General features: G+C 46.7%; 1 protein-coding gene across 1 annotated transcript in view; it reads right to left on the bottom strand.

The window, feature by feature from the left end:
• PAH (phenylalanine hydroxylase) overlaps window positions 1-21,768 on the bottom strand; it is a 70,484-nt gene that overhangs the window by 27,480 nt on the left and 21,236 nt on the right. The window contains exons 3-4 of the mRNA XM_065886950.1: window positions 21,402-21,585; window positions 6,098-6,186 (exon numbers count right to left, since the gene is read on the bottom strand). Of these exons, the coding sequence (XP_065743022.1) occupies window positions 6,098-6,186; window positions 21,402-21,585 (273 nt within the window). The remainder of the gene's footprint in view (window positions 1-6,097; window positions 6,187-21,401; window positions 21,586-21,768) is intronic.

Genomic DNA, 21,768 nt, shown 5'->3' with positions numbered 1-21,768 from the left:
CGACCATATATAGGCTTTGGTCTCTTGTATCTTCCTTTGCACCATCCTTGTCATCTTGTTGTTTCCCTTACTAACCGAGTCAATGGATTTTTGACAGATGTTCACTATCTACCTGTATCTCTTTAAAAATTATGCTTTGACAGAGCAGCTTAGTAGAAGTGCAAGAAGTCTTTGATGAGGGACTTCCCCGCTGGTCCAGCGGTTAAGACTCCATGCTCCCAATGCAGGGGGCCTGGGTTCGATCCCTGGTCAGGGAACTAGATCCCGCATGCATGCCTCAACTAAGAGCCCTTGTGCCACAGCTAAGACTCAGAGCAGCCAAATAAATAAATAATTTTTTTTTTTAAAGGAAGTCTTTGATGACTCAGCTAGCTGACTAATCCTTAGAACAGACTTTGACAGGGCTCTCGGGTGGAGAAGGATGGATGGGCAAAGGAAGAGGGAAGGAGAGAAGTACTGGAAAGACTTCCCTGCTCTTGGGGATGAGCGAGGCTCTTTTTGGAGAGCGGGGAAAATCAATATCCACGCCTTGAAAGATTGAAAAGCAGTTTGAGAGATTTAGATCAAGAAGTAGAAAGAGACACAGAAAAGCAGTTGTATTAGCTAATATTTTCTCCACCAGAAAGCCGCCCCTTGTGCAGATCTTCAGTTTAGACACAGGTGCAGGTGCCAGGGAAACTGGAGGAGGGAGCTCTGGGGTTTGGGCCTGTGTGGCAGAGGTTCCTTGTGCTCCCCAAGATCTGAGCCCCCTTACTTTCAGAGAACATTGCTAAACCACTGTTCCCAGCCTCCTTTGCAGGAAGTAGCAGCCCTGTGACTGAGCTGCAGTCAGTGGAATTCGAGTGAAGGTAAGTGAGTCACCTTGAATCCTGGATCATAGAAACCTCCCGGGCGTAATTTTTACTTTCTTCTCCCATGCCTGGGAGAATGGAGACAGCTGCCAGGACCCGGATGAGGGTTCTGCCATTAGATGGAAGGAGACTTGGTCTCTGCCAAGACTGCAGGAAGCAATTTCCCTATTGACCAACACTGGAAATGAACTTTTATTGGGTTAATCCATAGAGATTTGGGGGTTGTTCGATAAACAGTTGGCCCTATTGACCTTGTTACTAGAGGGCTCTCCTCAGACCTCCCTCTTTCCCAAAGTCCTCCCTAACCATTCCAGTCCCCAAACTGGACCGAACCTTAGAACTGATAGTGAACTTAGAACTGATACTGTATGCTATCTGACTCATTAAACCTGGTGTTTAATCATGTACTTTGTGTGTCATGATTTAACCAAATATCACCCAAGCTGTGTTTCATGGAACACTTACCACTTAAGATAATACTGCATGGTATTCCGTGAAAAAGGGGTTCCATGGGTAAATAAACTTAAGGGGCATTGGTTGAATGGGTTTCATTTTTACAGGATTTTCCAAAGCCTCTAGTGAGATAATGGGACTTGTAAATTCTTAAAATGAGGTTCTAGGATACAGCCTTTCTCCCTTTGATCATGAATTTCTTTTCAAAGACTACAGTTTGAGAATCAGGCTCATGACCCTTGTAGAAGTCCTATGAGGCAGTGAATTTAGTTTGATCTGATACTCTGTGTTCAAAGTATAAAACACAGCGCACAGAGTTCTGCAGCATCAGTGTGAAAAGCTTGGCCTGGGGAAAGAAGTAGGGGGAAGGCTTTAGGAAACCTGGATATATGAGTTGGGCCTTAAAAGATGAAGAGAGGTTTGCCAGCAGGGAAAGAAGTGAGAGGATAAGGAAGAGTGTCCCGGAGAAAGGAAATGACATGAACAGGAGCACAGAGGCTGGGAGATGGTCAGAGAAAGGAGAGTCCGTTTTAGAAATGGGAATCCCGCAGACCCACTTGAATTCCGCCTGCCAAGCTGTATCCCAGTCCCCTCCGGCATCCCTTGGGAAGAGTGGGCACCCCTCCCTGCTCTACTCCGCTGGAGGGCAGGAACCATGTCTTATGAATCATTTCAGCCCCCTTCCCTCTACGCGGTTTGGGACACAGTTCACATACACGTGAGGCCACACAGCCCTCTTCGTCTGAGATTTCCCCTCTGAAAATGAGAAAATACAATCCTCCCAGGATGGTTATAACGTTTAAATTTTGAAAATGTGGATAAAACATTTAGCACAGTGCCTGACATACAGTCCACGCGTAAGAAATGCTAGCTGTGAATGTCATTTGCTTAATAAATGTTTGTGGAAGGAAGGAGGGAAGGAGGGAAGGCGGGAGACTGCTGGCAGAAGAAAGAAGGTCAGCTACCCCATTTCATGGCCCCACTTCACTAGCGAGCTGAAAGGCAAATGCCCTTTACCCTGCATTTCAGGAACAATCTCCCTTGGCCTCGTTTCTCCAAGTGGCTCTTTTGGAGGCCCTGAAGTGAGTTGCTGGGTCCAATGCCAGCCCATGCTGCCAGGGCAGGGGGTCAGGGGGAGATCGTCCTGAACACCAGGGAACCACAAGGAACGGAGGGTTCTTTCGGGGGAGGACATCCCAGCCACTCCTCACGGCGAGGCCAGGCCCTGTGAGGCCCAGAGGCTGCAGGGAAGCACCCTGGAGGGTTTACTCTTGACATTGGCCCGTGAGTTCCCGGGATCTGATGAGAAGCCACAGGAAGGAACAGAGAGAGCCTGGCCTCCTCGTCAGGGGGACTGTGTACCTCATAAATTATAGTTTTATGATAAAATGCATGACATGGAGAGGCCAGGGACCCAAAGATATGGGCTGGATCTGTAAAGACAATGAATTCCAGGGTAGTTTTAAGCCCAGCCCTGACTGCCTCTGAGGAGACATGAGGATAAAGAGATGGAACAGGCCATATCTGAGGACTGGCCTCTTCCCCCACTGTGCCACGTGAGCCAGGCACGTGGCCAACAGATGGGACACGAGACAGGGAAGGAGGAGGCAGCTGGGGAAGAGGAGAAAACACCCCGACAGGCCCATACCAGGTACGGGGTCAAGAGTGGCTAGCTTTTCTTAGAAACAGTATTTTTGGAGATGCTTTGCTCCCAGGGCAGAGAGGCCCGACACCGACTCGTCAAAGGAGATGTAAAGCTTCTCCTTGTACGGCATTGGCCATCCCCAGGGCTCCATGGGACTGGGTTGCATCCTACCCAGGAAGATGGGCCCAGCATCCAAATGCTTCGACTTTACCTCTAGTTTTTGCAGGGAGAGGAAACTGTCAAACTCTTAGAGGAAAACATAGGCAGAACACTCTATGACATAAATCACAGCCAGATCCTTTTTGACCCACCTCCTAGAGAAATGGAAATAAAAACAAAAATAAACAAATGGGACCTAATGAAACTTCAAAGCTTTTGCACAGCAAAGGAAACCATAAACAAGACGAAAAGACAGCCCTCAGAATGGGAGAAAATATTTGCAAATGAAGCAACTGACAAAGGATTTATCTCCAAAATTTACAAGCAGCTCATGCAGTTCAATAACAAAAAAACAAACAACCCAATCCAAAAATGGGCAGAAGACCTAAACAGACGTTTCTCCAAAGAAGATATACAGATTGCCAACGAACACATGAAAGGATGCTCAACATCATTAATCATTAGAGAAATGCAAATCAAAACTACAATGAGATATCATCTCACACCATTCAGAATGGCCATCATGGAAAAATCTAGAAACAATAAATGCTGGAGAGGGTGTGGAGAAAAGGGAACCCTCTTGCACTGTTGGTGGGAATGTAAATTGATACAGCCACTATGGAGAACAGTATGGAGGTTCCTTAAAACACTACAAATAGAACTACCATATGACCCAGCAATCCCACTACTGGGCATATACCCTGAGAAAACCATAATTCAAAAAGAGTCATGTACCAAAATGTTCATTGCAGCTCTATTTACAATAGCCAGGAGATGGAAACAACCTAAGTGTCCATCATCGGATGAATGGATAAAGAAGATGTGGCACATATATACAATGGAATATTACTCAGCCATAAAAGGAAACGAAATTGAGCTATTTGTAATGAGGTGGATAGACCTAGAGTCTGTCATACAGAGTGAAGTAAGTCAGAAAGGGAAAGACAAATATCGTATGCTAACACATATATATGGAATTTAAGAAAAAAAAATGTCATGAAGAACCTAGGGGTAAGACAGGAATAAAGACACAGACCTACTAGAGAATGGACTTGAGGATATGGGGAGGGGGAAGGGTAAGCTGGGACAAAGTGAGAGAGTGGCATGGACATATATACACTACCAAACGTAAAATAGATAGCTAGTGGGAAGCAGCCGCATAGCACAGGGAGATCAGCTCCGTGCTTTGTGACCACCTAGAGGGGTGGGATAGGGAGGGTGGGAGGGAGGGAGATGCAAGAGGGAGGAGATATGGGAATATATGTGTATGTATAATTGATTCACTTTGTTATACAGCAGAAACTAAGAAACAATTGTAAAGCAATTATACTCCAATAATAAATAAAATAAAGGTGAGGAGCCTGAAATCCAATTTCTATCCTTAGATTAAGTAACTTCACAAGTAAGAATCAAAGAAGCTCTGGGAGTTCACACACAGGTGGAAGATTCACTGCCAAATTATCATAACAGTGAAAGACTGAAAACCTCCTACAAGCTTGCTGTTGGGGGCTGGTTAGTAAGTTATGGCACTACATTTAACACATATATATTCATGTCTGTCTAAATAAAGAAATAAAATATTGATTATTTTTGGACAGTGTAATAGGTGATTTTTGTTTTTTCTGTTCTGAAGCCTAGGAGCAGGGGGGGAATTCACCTTTGCTTCTGTTTATAAAACACTTTCTCAGTGTAAAAAAATGCAGAATAGTACCAAGAGAAATAAATAAGATAAAAAAAGAGATTCTGGATGATCTTCATTCTCTTCCTCATGCTTTTCTGTACTTTCGAGTCCATTCTAAGGGGTTTACGATTTGAATGGGAACAACAACTGTTCATATTTTAAAAGGCCAGCCTACCCCCGAAATAGCTTGCTCTTTGTCTCTGTGAAGGGGTCTGAATTTCTGCCACTGGCTAAATGTTTGTCCTCAGGCACCATGAGCACTGAGGTAAGAGTCAAAGGATCCAAAGTTCAGCATGGGACCTTAGAAAAGTTATTTACTCATGTTGGGCCTTAATGAATCTGTCTGTAAAATGGGAACGTCAGTTTTGCTTACTGAAAAGAGCCCTTGTGAAGAGCAAGTTCACAACCTGCTCAACTGTAAAGACCACATAAATGGAAGAAGAAAACAGAGTCCTGATGAAATGCAGAGGCTCCCAGTAAGTTACAGTAACCATCGCTTTTGTGAAGGAAAACAGCTCCACGTCATTTAAAGATTGAGGGACCATTTGCCTGGGCAGAGAATAAAAGACCATCAACATGATGGTGGCATTTCTCACCTACGGGCTGCTCCTCCCTGGAACCCTCCGCCCTAGAAAAGGGGAATGATTAAGGTCCCTGACCCCAGTCCCTCACTTAGAAATATTAAAGGACACGGGACACAGTCCTAGTTCTCTGTCAGATACATCAGATCTTTTAAATTCTGACTACAACCCACCACCCAGGCTCATAATCTGACACTCTCAAATGCTCACACCTAACACGCCAGCCAGCCATTCCCCAAATATTCCGGATACTTTCAGAACGCTGAGCCTTTGCATATGCTGTACCCTCAGCTCATAAAACCTCTCAGTTCCTTATTGGACTAGACTTTGAAATCCAGTTCCAGTGTCACCACTCCCTATAGCTCCACTGTACCTGGCAGAGTTGTTAGTAGTTTAGTGTCTCCCAAACGCTTGATTTAAACCTCTGGAGTTGGACCAAGTCAGAAATAAAGATAATTTACGTGTGTGTGTGTGTGTGTGTGTGTGTACACATCACTTACATACATATATGGTACATAAACAATAGTTTCTGGATGTAGATAATAATCTGTATTTGCTTCAACAATAGTAACCATGGTAACGATGTTACTGAAGATGTCTAAGTAGGCACTCAATAAATGTTTGTGGTACAAGCAAACAAAGACACATTGCTCCAAAGGAAGGGCGAGGAGTCTGGTACGGCAGGGGAGGTACCAATAGAATCTCATCAGAGGGGCCATGGACTCACGGGGTGGTCTGCATCCAGTTCCGCTCCATAGCTGAGAATCTGATTGGCAAATTTGTCGAGCTCTTGAATGGTTCTTGGGAACCAGGGCACTGCAACACAGAAAGGGCAAAGTCCTGAGCAGCTGATTGGCAGGACACGGCCAAAGGCCTCACCGAGATCAGAAGCTTGGGACCAGCTCCAGTTAAAGTCCATGGTGGTGGCAAGTGGGGTCCCAGATAACCCCCAAAAGTCAAATCTTATTTTCCTTGGAAACTAATTTTATTTACTTATTCAACTTTACTGAAGTATAATCAACAAAACTTTAAGGTATTTTAAGCATCTACCATGGGGATTTGATAGACATATACATGGTGAAAGGATTCTCCCCATTCACATGCATCACCTCACATATGTATCTTTTGTGGGGGGAGGATTCTACTCTCTTTGCAAATTTCATTGATGCAATACAGTGTTATCGACTATAGTCATTATGTTTTACATTAGATCCTCAGACCTCAGTCATCTTATAGCTCAAAGTTTGTACCCTTTTACCAACCTCTCCCTATTTCCCGACCTTTAAGCCCCTGGCAACCAGTTATCTACTCTCTGTTTCTATGAGTTTACCTTTTTTCTTTTTGAAGATTCCACCTAGATGTGATACCATGCGGTATTTAACTTTTTTTTTTTTCTGTCTGACTTATTTCACTTAGCACCTTGGAAACTAACTTGAAAACACATTCCTAAACATACTCTCTTTCCTGGAAATTTTCTCTGAATTGTCTCAAAATTCATCTCCTCTCCGCCTATCGTAGCATAGTGGAGTGGTTTTTGAAGGTTTACTGTAGCAGCAGAATATTTCATGTAATATGTGTTTCAGGCATATTCCGGAATATAAATTAGGTAAAACAGAGCTGTTCTATTGTAAGCACAGATGAGCCTGTGAGCTCTCTTCTCCTGACCCCATCTTCCTATCATGAGTCTCCCTCCCAAAAGGGCCCCCCAGGGACCCCAGCAAAACCGTTTGATGCCAAAGTCAATTTGAAAGCCACTGGTGACGTAGAATGAATGCAGTCCGGCAGTTTGATGATGGCTTGCAGCACCTAAACATCTGTGGGCTCATTCTGAAGCAGTGGCATAGCGGGAGAGAAGATGGGGTCTGCGTTGTGTGACCCACAGTGACTGGGTCCTGCAGAGGGACCCCGGGGCAAAGCGCAGATGGTAGCTCCTAAATGGATGTGGCCTTCAAGAAAGAAGACACACTGGGAGTGGAGCCATCCTAAGAATGAACAGACCAGGACATTTTGAACTGTAAGTTCCAAGCAGTCAGGAACCAGGCAGGAGTGTACTGTAGTTCTAGGTGCATGGAGGGAAAGGAGGGAGGAAAGGTTAGGGGAGAAGATGCTGAACCTACAGCCAGTTAGGTCTGGCTTCGAATCTAGGCCCTAGCTGCCTATTTATCTTCTCTGTGTCTCAGTCCCAACTCCGTAAAACGGAGAATAGCAGCAAGAGCGATAGAAAGCATCCCAAACATTTTTTGAGACCTTACCATGTGCCAGGCTCTATGCTTAGCATCTTTGGTGAAATATCTCCTTTAATCTGGGGATTGTTGCGGGGTGTAAATGAGAATGCAGGCAAAGGGTGTAGCCGAGTGGCCCACAAAAAGGTAGCTTTCCATCTCTTGCACGTTATTTCTGATTCTGGCCCTGCTCGGGTGGGGCAGGAAAGAACATGCATGCCACCTAGTGGCCAGAGTGAGGAACTGTCTTCCATGGTCTATAATAACGGCATCAGACGGGAAACAGCTGCATTCCACCAAAAGAAGATGCTTATCTGAATAGCGGTAATAACGGTCCATTTAGAGCCTCGTTTCCATAGAGCTGAGATGCTAAGCTTTCTACTTCCTATGTTAGTAATAAAAACTAACACTGAGTATCATTCTAAATACTTTACTTAGTATTTGTACTATTGGTGGGTACTGCGGGTCTCCCCATATTATAAATGAGAAAAGTGAGATACAGAGAGGTTAAGTGACAAACCCAAATACACACACTGCTAGGAAACAGTGGATTCAGGATTGGAACTCGGGCTTGGATGACTGTGGTCTCAGGTCTGGACCGCAAAATCTGTCCTGCCAGGTATGGGGGTGGGGCGCACAGTGGTTGTGAGGGCTGGAGCCTGACGGCCTGATTGTCTTTACAGTTTCCCACCTGAAGGCTTCCATGCCCCTAAAACCAGCCCACTTCTCAAGGTGAGCTCCCTATGGTAGTAATAATGGGAACAGACGTAGTAATTCCAGCTAATGCTTATATAGATCTTGCTGCGTGCTAGGCAGTGTCCTAAACACTTTACCTCTTCAAGGACCTCTGCGGTCCCAAAGGCTAGACTTTGGAGTCTGGGATGACTCAGCGCCATGTTCTGTTCACTTAGCATGGGACCTGACTTCCCACTTTGTCACCTGAATTCTCCTCAAGCTTCTCTTTCTCCCTGAATCCAGTGCCTTCCCTTGCACAATGGACCTCTGTTATCAGCACTGAAAATGGGGTCTATTCCCTACCCGAGTTTGGAAGGGCTTGAGGAAGGACATCCTATTGCAGTCAGCCAGGACTCGGGATTTCCTCCAAGACCCTTCCTGGTTCTCTAGCATGTTGTCGTCCTGTTACCTCACTTCCAAGGCAGCCCATCCCCACTCGTTCATAGTCTCTCTTTTGCCTAATAATTATCCATAATTCTGGCAATAACAGCTGCCCCCAGCCCTTTCCTGCTGCACCCCTTTCTGACTTGGGGGGGGCGGCGTGGCCGTTAGCCCTGCCAAAGGTGTTTCCATGATTATGTACTGAGCATCCACTACTACCAGGCACTGGATATTGAGAGGTGAATACAGTGGAGTCTTCATGCCTGTGGTGCTTATATTCTAGTGAGGGTGACAAGGAATAAACAATAAATAAATTTAAATATATAACAATGCCGGGTAGCTCCTGAAGAAGAACAAAGTAGTGCAAAGAGATGGGGATACTATTTTATATAAGATCCTGTGGCTCCAGACCCCAGGGTGAGGGTCCTAGAGACATGACACGACCTTGCCATGGCTCAAGGGGACTGTAATAGCCAGAGTCTGTTCCTAGATCTGTCCCAGATCCGGTTCCCTATTTGCCTCAGGGAGACACAGACTGGTCATGGTTAAGGACCTGGATAACAGAGCCACACAGGCTTAGGCTTGAATGCTGTCTCTATATTTACCCTCTGTGGCATCCAGGACAAATTCTTCCTCTTTGCGCCTCAGTCTTCCCATAAGTAAAGTGGGGATAATAAAGTATACTTTATAGAAACAACAGAAGTTTAAAAGAGTTAATATGTGTGATTTGTTGAGAACAGTGTCTGGTACATAGTAAATACAGACTCATGTTGGAAATATTGTGGGTCCGGCTCCAGACCACCGCAGTAAAGAGAATAGCACAGTAAAGTGAGTCACGTGAATTTTGTGGCTTCCCAGTACATATAAGAGTTATGTTTACATTATACTGTAGTCTATTCAGTGTGCAATAGTATTATGTATGAAAAAACAATGTACATACCTTAAATTAAAAATACGTTATTGCTAAAAAATGCTAAGCGTCACCTGAGCTTTCAATGAGTCATAGTAGTGATAGCAAAGATCACTGATCTCAGAACACCATAACAAATATAATCATGAAAAAGTTTGAACTATTATGCGAATTACCAAATTGGGACGCAGAGACAGGAAGTGAGCCAATGCTGTTGGGAAAATGGCACCAGTAGACTTGCCTGACACAGGGCAGCCACAAACCTTCCATTTGTAAGAAACACAGAATCTGTGAAGCACAGTAAAGCAAAGCACAACAGAAGAGGTACGTCTGTACTAGTATTATTCAGCTGCAAGTTCCAGGGATTTTTTTTTTTCTTTTTACTCTGCCGTTAATATAGTGCAGGGAGCAGAATAGAAAGTCTTTCCGCGAGGCCAGGAAGTCAACCACTTATTCTGTTGTGTAACTGAGTGCCTATTTTATCGCTCAGAGCCTTAGTTTCTTTAGCCACGAAATGGATTAAAACTGTCATTCCCTATTATTGCCATCATTGCATACATTAAATGCTATAGGAAATGGGACACATCTTAGCAGAGTGACTGGCCCACACAGTAAGTGCTCAATCGGTGTTTACAATTAGGATGGGAAAAAGTTTAATGATGATGATGAAGAAGAAAAAGGAGGAGGGGAAGAGGAGGAAAGAAGGGAGACTGGAGTTAGAAGCTCCTTTTCAATCTGGCTCTGATGTTACCAGCGTTCCTGAGCTTGGGCCTCAGTTTCCCCCTGTATAAAATTCGAGCTGGGGGATTCACTAGCCGCTGTAGTCCCTTTTGGGTTTCATATTCCAACTGTGGAGGGCTGAGGCTGGCCAGGGGACACATGAAAATATATTGATACTTCCAGTCAGTTAATGTGTCGGCCTCGCTTGTTTCTGGAAGTAGAGCCACTGCACTTCTTCAGCATCCAAAATGCATGGCCCCCACCATTTCCCTTTCTCTCACCCAAGAAACAGGGCTCTACTCCGGAGAGAAGCTTTGTTGTCCCCGCCTCGGTTCACAGCTGGGTGTGCTGGCCGGCTCCCAACTGAACGCCAGAGGGCAGCAGAGCAGCATATTTTCAGCTTTGGCTGACCTTTTTTTTTTTTTTTTTTTTTTCCTTCTCTCCTCCAAAGGGAAAACACTTTGTAGTTGGGCCACATGGCTTGGTTCAGACCTCTTGGTGGAAAAGAATATCAGAGAACTTGAGAGTGCTGCAAAGACTCAAAAGGATTCAAGTCTTGACAAAGAGAAGGCAAAGGTCGAAGCAGCTTAGCAAGCCCCAGGACCTAGTCAGGGAGACTGTCAGGGACCCCCAGGGGAGGGGGCACTGCGAGGCCATGGGGTGCTCACCCAAGTCCAGGGGCCTTCAGTGGCTTCTGGGCCCCCTCATCATGCGGAAAAGGCCCAGAACAGAGAAGGCTAGAGAAGTGGCAAAGCTTTGTGGCTATAGTCACACAGACTCTGGAGCCAGACTGCCTGGGTCCAAATCTCACCACTGCTACTTTGAGACGTTGAGACTTTGTGCAAATTACTTAACCCCTTCGTTCCCCAGGTTCCTATCTGTAAAACGGCTATAATAAGAGTATGTACTTCCGAGTGTGTGAGGGTTAAATGAGCTAAGGCAGGACTAGGACAGCGCTTGGCACAGATGCGTTATGAGTATCTGGTATTATTATCACTATCGTGATCATTATTATCATTAGAGAAAGCCAGGTAATAAGGGGGAGGGGCCTGCTACACACTTTCTCCAGGCAGCAGCCCAGTGCTACCTTTGAATCGGTTCCCCCATCCCCTCCCCAGACCTCACGTGAGGTTAAGGTGTCGTCTCCCGGAGGCCCTTGGGTACAGCCTCTGTGGTAGAAAAGAGGACCCAGGCTGGGCTTGACGATTAAGAGAAGTAGTTCACCACCTGTCAGCCTGGGGAGCAGGGACGAGCAGGGATTAAGGAAATGAGACCCAGGAGAGGCAAGTTCTGGGTGTTGGGGGGTCAGGGGGGACCAAGGTCCTGCCATTGCCATGGCTCACTGCCTGGGGAAGAGGCCCAGCTGAGCACGGCTGGGAAGCAAAACAGGGTGCGGACCGCAAGTGCTAAAGGCAGGAGACTGCAGAGAACCGATTGGAAGCCGGTAGGTCTGCGTTCAAGTTTCAGCTTTCCTACCCATCCCTCCCACAGACAAAGTTCCTTGATTCCTGAGTTTCTGGCTTCTCATCTGTGAAACAGGTGCGGCAGCCAAGCGCTCACCTACTCTTCGGTTAGGATGAGAAGCCACTGACCCCCAGTAGGTAGACCTGTGTGTCATCATTACACTTGAACCTCTCACAAAAAAGTCCCAGGGACACTTGTCCGGTTAAGTAAGGTTCCGCAGGCCACTGGTGGCAGGGGCAGGGCTCATACTTGTGTCTCCATCCTCGACACCTGGGCTCTTCTAATTTCCCCAGCCCCAAAGTTACAGTTACCTATTTTTCAAGTTACACTTTTTGTGAGCTTCCCATACATCAGATGCTGCACTAGGCACTTTACTTCCATTGTCTGTTTTAATTCTCAGAGTAACCCTAGGGGGGTAGACACGATTATTTCCGCTTCACTGATGGGCAAACTGAGGCTCAGAGAGAGGAAACGACTTGTTCAAGATCACAGCACCGGCTGGGAGGGAATCCGAACCCTGTAGCTTGTGCGCTGAACTTGTGCGCTGAGAGGTGCTAGGCTGGTTTAGAATAAGGTGCAGGTGAGCGGCCCTTGACTTTAGATTTCTGTTCTCCTGCCTGCAGAGGGGAAGGAGATGACAAACTAACACAGGAATTCAGAGGGGCTTGAAGAAAATCCCTAGGACAGCCTCGGGTCCTCACCACCTTCCATCCCGAGCCCCCCTGGCTTTAGGGGAGGTGACTATTTAACACCTAAGTCCTCGGTTCCTCAAAGACACCTTCACATTTCCTTTCTCTTCTTCAGTGACACTCACAGGCCCTTCCCCTCCCACCCAGTCTCACTCACAAAGCCGGGAATCCAGACTGACCCCAGCGACCCAGGCCTCTGTTTTGAAAAGTTAAATCAGATTAGCTCATTAATGACCTTTGCAAATACATCCGCGGTGGGCTGGCCCCTGTGAGCCCCTCCACGGGCTCACGGGCTGCGGGGCTCCGCAGTTAATGAATGGCTTGGGCAGGCTGGTGCAACAGAGGCCCTCTGTGAAGAAAGAGACATCCGGGGTGGGGGCGGGGTGCGGATCATTAATAAATATTGATTTGGCTCCAAGGGAAGCAGCCCGAGGGAGAGCTGGCCCTGGACACCCACGTCGTGGTCTCATTAAGTCGGGGTCAACTGCTCAGCCTGGGCGCCGAGGGGCGGCTGGCTCAGGGGTGTTCCTGAGCAAAAGCCTTCCGCAGCCCCCAGGCCTGGCTGGAGCCTGCTTCCCAGCGGGTCAGAACTGGCCCATTAAATTTATAGCAGTTCAAGGTGCAGCCTGGGTCCTATCTAACCCCCTCCCTCCACCAGCCCCAGGGTGTCGCCAACAAGGCACCCAGGCTTGCCCCAGACTTCTGTCTCCAGGCTGTCTCGGGGAGAGCCATAAATCCTCGGCTTCCTAGGCCCAAAATAGAAGGGTGTTTTGCACCCCTTCTTCCCAGGCTCCTGGATGTCCCCTCCGAAGCCTCCTATGGCCTCCAGCTGGGCAGAGAAGCCTTTGCTGTGCTGATCACAACAGATGAAGACTTCTGAGGGGGTTAGTTTTCCCTTTTAAGGAGCTTCTATTTTCTTTTTTGAAGAAGGAACGCCCTTCAGGAAGGTCTTGGCGAGAACGGGTGACCCAAACGCTGGCCGATGGAGCCAAGCTGGTCCCTGCCTCCTGGATGGAGTGCAGGCGTGGTAGGGCAGGGCCCACTTTTATCACTGACAGCCCAGGCAAAGCCTTTGATCTCTCCTTCCACATGTCAAAATGAGAATGAGAACCAGATGAATAAAAGGAACCTAGCAGGAAGTAAAGAGTGAAATGGTGTGGAAATGAATAAATGGATGGAATGAGTGAAAGATACAAGGGAAATAATGAATAAAGAAAAGGGCATTTATTCCAATCACCAATCTAACCTGGAGCTATCCTCCTGATAGCCTTTTTAAGATGTCACTTATCTTATAAACTTACCTATTGGCAGGTTGTCCACCATATTCCCAAATACTGAATTCTGTTTTCTGAGCGCTCACATTGCCCTGAGATCTGACTACTGGCTACTTACAGCTGGAGTTACAGTCAACCTCCATTGGATCAAACAGAATGCATCTAAAGCCTTTTCCATATGTCTGTCCCCCTCCAGGAGCCCCTCCTTGGCCCTGCTCCCCCTCTCCCCACCATGCCCAAGAATGACTTCAGTGTATCTCCTAGGTGCTCCTGACACATGCCCACTTCCCTGTTCCTGCATAGACATGGCCAAACAGCAACTACCTCCTACACCACAGGACATGTGAGTCAAGGCACCACGTGTGTTGTTTTCCGTACTGCATCCCTCCGTGTGGCTGCCACTGAATGGATGCTCAATAAATGAGTTGAATGAATGATCAACCGAACTAGGGCATAAATGGGAATGAAAGAGAAGAAGGTGGTAAAGCAGACTCCGGTTTCTGAGAAGGAGTAGTAAGAGAAAAAGGAAGAAAACCCCAATCGTCAGGATTTTAATAGGTAAGAGCCACGTAATTCATAAAATACTAAGGAAAAAGAGAATTCTAGGGGGAAAATGGCGTCAAAGGCTACAAATATTTCAAAGAGGATGAAAGCAAGAAAGAGGTTACTGCTTTTGGTAATGGATGTTGTCAGGGTGGTAAGGAAGAAGAGAAGGAAAAAAGGGAGGGGGGAAAAGGGAAGGAGGGAGGGAAAAAAGCGGGAAATCTGAATGTGAAGCTGTTTCCTAGACCAGGGCTATTTCCAATATAACACATGGCCAAGTGGATAATGTCAAGCGTCCAAACCATGTTCACAGGAAGTCAGCTTTGGGAATGAGATACCATTCCCAGGGCCCCCCACATCCTCCCAAAGAGGAAGTTATCTCCCTGGCTGCGAGGTGAGGCTGGCCCCAGTGAGGGGGTGACTGCCACCAACTCCCTCTGTGTTATTAGCCTGGTCAGTGTGTCCACCCGATGGAGCTGGTGGTGGCAAATAGTCTGACATTAAGCTGAGGTTATAGATCGTAAAGCTCCTCCCTTATTGAGGCTTAAGGAGGAATAATATCAAGGGCCTGTTCAACTCAACCCATCAAACACCCTAACACGCAGAGTGCCTTGCACGAAGACCCCATGAGCCCTAGAAGGTGGCCAAGTGGGTCTTAGGTCAACTTCACAGGTGAGGAAGGAGAGGTAAAGAGGTCTCCCAGATGGCAGGGAGTCAGATGGGATTCAAACCTAGCTGGCAGTGTACAGAACAGGACTCCAAATCCCGCCTCTCGACTCTAAACTAATTGCTCTTTTTGACTTCCTGTGATACTCCCTCAATCCAGCATGAATGGCAACTTGACATTCAGTTAAAATCATTTCATATTCCTTTATTACCCCTTCAGTCGAGGGAACACACCTGTCACAGACAGAAAAGGGGTTCTCAGTGTAATTATTTGTAATTTTCACAATCCCAAAAGCACATCACGGTGGCCTATCTTTACCAAAGAACAGGAGTTTGGGGATTCTGGCTTTGCCTCAACCGTAAGATTCACCGGGTGTCCTTAGAAAAGACTCAGGGACAAGTTTACTGACCATTTTGCATGGATCCTTTATGCCAGGCACATTGTGCAAAGTGTATCACAGAATCCACACAACCGCAATGGCACACAGATATATCTTCATCTTACAGACGAGAAAAGCTAGGCCTACAGAGGGCGAGTAACTTGGCCAAAACAACTACAGCCCTGGAACTGAACTGGAAAAGTGAAGACTCCAAAATCCACACCACGGTTCAAGTGTACCACTGTCTCACTCCCTAATGCTGAGAGTGAGAATCACGTTATCTGTTGCCCTGGCTATCTGAGTTGACTGTGGCGAAGCTTCCACGAGACAACCTAAGGGGAAAATCGTTTGGATTTGGCATGCAAATAAGGAATTCCTGTTAGAATGAAAGCCTGCTTATAATCTTATGATCTTCCTCAGCTTGAAGCCCTGCGACCTGGCAAACAGACTGGCTACAAGCACAGCATTTACTCGGGATCTTCCCTTGCCAGTGAACGGAGCTGCTTCTAACAGATTGCGAAGCAGCAAGCCCTGGACCGGCTTCCAGTTGCAGGGTTGATGCCACCCTCCCCTCAATGGGCTTATCCTCTCAGCGGCGAGTCTGCTTGTCTCGATGAGGCAGAGTGCAAACGGAAGTCCCGTCCCCAGCTGCCAGAGGACTTCCGGCAACATCGACACAGGCAGCAAGCATCCCGGTAGACTGGAAAAGGCTGTCAGTCATTCCTGTGTGTCTTTACAAACATGCCGACCCTGGGTCTCCTGCAGGCCCAGGGCCACGAACATCTACAGCCCTGAGGCACACTTGGGGCTGAGTGAAATGCATGGGAGGAGGTTTGGAAGTGAGGAGGGGGACAAAGGAAAGATGATGGAAACAGAACAGAGGAGCAGAGGGAGAGAGAGAGGAAAAGCAGGCACAGGTGACGGAAATGGGGAAAACCCCCGACCATCTGGACCCCCTCCTGCCCTAAGCAGCTTCTCTCCACAGGGTCTCAACTCTTTGGGAACAATGACCCTTTTGAAAATCTTCTCTCCTAAAAAATATGCATGCAGGTGCACATGTACCACTTTGCCCAAAATCCCAGGGGCTTTTCAGACTCCTCCGAGGAACCCTACCCTTCCTCCTCCCACGACGGATCTGAAACTGCAGACTTATCATGGCACTGCCTTTCACGGCAGCAATGTTGAAGCAGAAAAGGGAAAAACTCAAGAGGGCTGGGAGGGGAGGGGGGCATATACGAGGGAAGGAATAAATATAGTGATGCTACTTTGTCGTCTCACAATTAAATCTTTGTCTTCTCCACTTAAATCATTGCTTCAGGAATTCATCCAAATAAGAAGACAAATAAAATCGTAAGAGCCCCTAGGCTAGATATAGGTAGTAGATAGAGAGATGAATAAATAGATAGATAGCCTTTCTACTCCCCACAGAAAATCGCAGTTGTCCTGGCAGTCTGGACTCCCTTTGTTTCCACAGCAAGACCCTTACAATCACCACCACAGCGTGAACGAAATCTACTCAATGGCCAACTGCTCTTGGAAAAAACGCCAAACGGATAAATTTCTCAAAAGGTGATGATCCTACACCTCTGTCTAGCCAAGTCATTTTGTCCATCTGCTTCTCCTGGCTGCAATGTGGCTCCATGTAGGAATTTTCCACTCCCCCCGCTCAATGTAATGTCATGCAGAAGACTCAAAGGGAAAGGTAAAAGGATTAGCAGATTGATCGATGGAAGATATTAATGCTCTTTCATGTTGGGTTGAAGAAGGATTTGAGGTCATCAGGAGAGAGGGTAGCCGGAGAATAGACCTCAAGTATTCAAAAGACTCTCTGGATTAAAATCCTATTAAACTCCCATCAGCTTCTCTAGGACGCATTTTAGAAGGTTGGGGTTTCTTTAACATGTCACCATAATTAGCCTTCCCTTAAGCTGTTTTGGGTGGGGAACTTTAGCAATTAAGAAACTGAAAACTTTCATTTTCTAGCGCCCACACGGCCTTTTGAACGGTTTGAAAACCAGAATGGAAAGTGGTTTAGCCTAATTGATTTGAGGGGTTCAGATCTCTCCCCTTCAACCTGCTGTCAGACTCGCCCCTGAGATCTGAGCCCCTCGATAGAAAGGGCATTTTGTCAAGTGAAAGAATCAAAGGTTCGGATCTATGATGATGCCTTCCTTCTTCCAATCAACCTCCCGTGGGGTTCAACGGAAAGAACAACTCTGCAAAAGGATGGTTGCTTCCCCTGAAAAGGTCTGTTCCTGGGCCCAGATTCCAGTTCACAAAAACTACCCCAGAAACCCGAAGGGCCCGTGTCTCTCAGCAGGTGCCAAACTGGGCTGTTTCAGCGTCACTGCATGGAGATCAGCCGGTCCGTTACGTGGACGTGAAGGTCAGGAAACCGTGTCAGGGAGTGGCAGCCAATGTGGGACAGAGTGCACAGCCATCCAAAGAAATAAGGGTCGAGAAACACGTGTTGTTTTAAAGGGTTAGTCTGAGCAGTGTTTTCCTCACGAGGTAAAGTATCAATCCAACGTTAAACATCAACGCCCTGCCGTTTTGAGCCCCACCAGGGAATCAAACCTGTGTCACGTGCCACCTCTGACGAGCCCAACACCAATGACGTGGTGCCTCCGTGTCAGAACGTTGGCTTCTTCACTTTCACGCTTGCTGGGTCCTCAGAGTCAAAAGTGGAGAAGAGGGCCAGTTCCACCAGACGTGTCTCCATCACAGCACCCGCCCCTCTTCTGTATTCACCTGGCTGTCCTGTCATCCTTGCCAGCCTGTGAGCTCACGAGGGACGGGCCGTGCTGACGCTCTCTCCTTCCAGCTCCAAGCACGGTGCCAGGAACGGAGCAGTGTGAGACATCCGCTTGCCCACAGCTGCACAGAACTCACTCTGTGCCTTAAGGCAAGTCACGGCTTCCATTTTTTATGATGAAAAATTAAGGAGTCTGTTGGGCCACCTGACCCGTGAGGTTATTTTCTAGGTCCCAGAATCTCCGAAAACGTAGCTGCATACAGGCTGGCTCTTCATGGCTCCCGTGCTCAGGTCATAATTTATAATAATGAGGATGATAATGCTAATAGAGAACTTCTGTTAAGCCCTTAAACACGCTCAGTGCTGTTCTCGATGCTCCACTGCTGTTATTTCATTAATCCCGTGAGGCAGAGACTCGTACTCCCAAATGATACAGCGATAGACTGTGGTGATCAGTAATTTGCCCAAAGTCACACCAAGTGTGTATCCTGGTTCCGGAGTCTGGGCTCCTAACTGTTCTTCCACATCCTATTTCTGAGCCTCCCGTTCAGGCTGCCAGCCCTTCAGCTGATCTCTGTGCATCTTCCCTGCCTCTCCAGGGGGCTGCCTGCCTGCCTGTCAGTTGCTTTGACTTCCTACCCCAGGGCCCCAGCTGGCCTGCCCTCTACCTGCTCTGAGCAGAGACAGAGCTTGACCCACGATTCGGCAGACCCTTTGCCCTGAGGGCCTGTGGCTCCTGTTGGGAGCAGGTGGCCGGAAAAGCGAGAGAAGGCCATCGTCATCAGGGCAGCAGCTCACTTGGGAGGTGGAAGAGGAAGGAAGGCAGATAGGGTTAATCTGAGGAGGAATTCCAAGTACGCGCCCCCAGTGACCAGAGACCGCGTGCATCGCTGAGCACCCCTGGCCAAGGCAGAAGCCCAGGATGGACTTCCTTGCCTTGATTACAGCCACAGGAGGACACGAGCAGGAAGAGAGGAGGTCTCCTAGGATGGCCTCGGAGGTGTCTTTTGGAAAATGTTTCAATGGTCTATGCAAAGAGGTGGGTCTTGTCTCATTTTAAAGCACCTCTGCCTATTAACATACTATTTTCAGGTACAGAGCCTGAAATCCTCTTGAGCTAGTCGTCAATGTTTTGGCGAGAAAAAAAGCTTTTGATTTTACGGTAGAAAAAAATTTTTGATTATATGGGAAAAAAGTAGTTCATCTCAGCAATCACACTTCTAAGTATTTAACTTAAATGAGTCGAAAACTTACGTCCACAGAAACACCTGCACGTGAGTGTTTAACAGCCTTACCCATGGATAAACAAGATGTGACGCCTCTATACGATGGAACATTACAAAGAATGAGCTATCGAGTCACAGAAAGGCATGGAGGAACCTTGCTAAATGTAAAAATAAAACAGCCTAAAAAGGATATCTTCTCTATGATTCCATATTCATAATGCATGACATTCTGGAAAAGTCAAAATCATGGAGACAATAAAAAGACGAGTGGTTGCCAGGGGGAGGGGATAAGGAGGGAGGGATGAACAGGGGGAGAACGGGGCATTTTTAGGGCATTGCAGCCATTCTGCATGAGGTGTAATGGTGGATACATGACATTATGCATTTACCAAAACCAACAGAACTACACAATACAAAGCATGATCCCTAATGTAGAGCCTTTAGTTAATAATAACGTATTAGCGTGGCTCATCGATTTAACAACCATCACATACTCTCATTTATGCAGCTGGGCACTGTTCTAAGCACCGACTATGGAAGATCTCATTTAGTCCTCACAAAAGCCCTATGAAAAATTGAGGTCAGAGCAGTTAAAGAGACTTGTCAAGGGTCTCAAAGCCAATAAGTGGAAAAAGTAGGACTTGAACTGAAGCCTGTCCAACCCCAAGCCCATACTCCTAATTCCTTCGCTCCACTGCCCTACTCCCCTCCAGGGCACATCAATTACATTCTGTAATAGGGAAGAACCAATCTGACTCCATATTAGAGCTGTTTCTTTTACTTTAACCTTTGTACTCTGTCGCTTCTGCTTGGTCAGGACGGCTTTGCACGTTTTGTGAAAGAATGTTGCCTATAGCCTGAAATATACAGGATAGCCTATTCTCAGGGCTCTGACCTTTAAGAGTTCATACATACAGGGATAACTAGTTGCAGAACAGTATTTGTTTTGTTGGAGGTTTATAGGAATATCATGACCTGACCTATGTGGACACCTGCAAGAACAAAGGATTCCTGCACCAAGAAGTTTGCAACGAACTCTTTCGCCTTTTTAGTTTCAAAGAAGGCCTGAATTCTTCGATAAGGTAAGATGGTTCTTTGAGACACTAGGCTGCTATCATCTCGGTCTGAGGGCTTTCTGAATAAAGTTGTTACTCCTTGCCCTAACAACTGGTCTCCTGATTTATTGGCCTGACATGACCCGAGCAGGACAAGTTTGGACTCAGTAGCAATTTCAGTAAGTAAATAAGGGGGCAGAACAAGTCATGACAACTGCTCTGTTTAGCCATCGCTCACAAGCATTTGCTGAGGGCTGTATATTAAACACTGTACTAAACTCTGAGGATATTAACATAGGCAAGAGACTCTCCCTGCCCACAAGGAGCTTGTAATCTAGTGGAAGAGACAGAGAGACAGTGAAAGACCTAAGAACAGAGCCAAGGAGCTCCAGCTCCAGAATTGACATGTCATGAGAAGGACTTGGGGAGAGGCTATGAGATGAAATGGAGGTAACTAAAGAATTTGTCTCGAAATTATATTTATATAGAAAGCACCCTGGATACCCTAATCATCCTACCTCTAGAAATTATGAAATTGACAGCAAAATAATCCACGAATGAAAAATATATGAAAATTGCAGCAGAAGACAACTAATATAAGAAACAGCTATCTTGAGGAAGGGGAAAAACAACATTTATTAAATGTCTAAATATGCCAGGTACTTGTCTGAGTCCCTAACCTATATCCTCTCACTTAATCCTGGTCTTCCAGGGTAGGGATTATTATTATTTTTTTTTGTGTGTGTAGTACGCGGGCCTCTCACTGCTGTGGCCTCTCCCATTGCGGAGCACAGGGTCCGAATGCGCAGGCTCAGCGGCCATGGCTCACGGGCCCAGCCGCTCCGTGGCCTGTGGGATCTTCCCGGACCGGGGCACGAACCCGTGTCCCCTGCATCAGCAGGCGGACTCTCAACCACTGCGCCACCAGGCAAGCCCGGTAGAGATTATTTTTGCCATTATTTTATGATGAGAACGTAGGGTCATCTGTGTTGCAACATTGCTGTCTCTTACCTGTGTCTTTCTTCTTATCCCGGGAAAGCTCGTGCACAGTGGCCCCAATTTCATGCCTCAAGATTCTGATGATGTTTGCCAGAGCGGGCATGCTGCGTTTATCCAGATAGGTGAAAAATTCATACTCATCTTTCTTTAAATGTGAAGGTCTTGATTCAATGTGGGTCAGGTTTATATCATTCTCCTAGAAAACAGGTGTAAGGGAGTATGTGAAGGTGGCAGTCACTGGAACTGACACAGACCAAACACTCAAAACCAGAGCAAAATACAACGAAAGGAGAAGAGATGAGGAAGAGTAGTTCTTTTTTTTTTTTTGTCTTTTGTTTTTTAAATATAAGAATAGAAGAAAGTCTTCAACACTGCAAAA

This window comes from Phocoena phocoena, chromosome 11, assembly GCF_963924675.1.
Source record: "Phocoena phocoena chromosome 11, mPhoPho1.1, whole genome shotgun sequence".
Lineage (NCBI taxonomy): Eukaryota > Metazoa > Chordata > Mammalia > Artiodactyla > Phocoenidae > Phocoena > Phocoena phocoena.
This window is presented reverse-complemented; position numbering and strand designations above follow the sequence as displayed.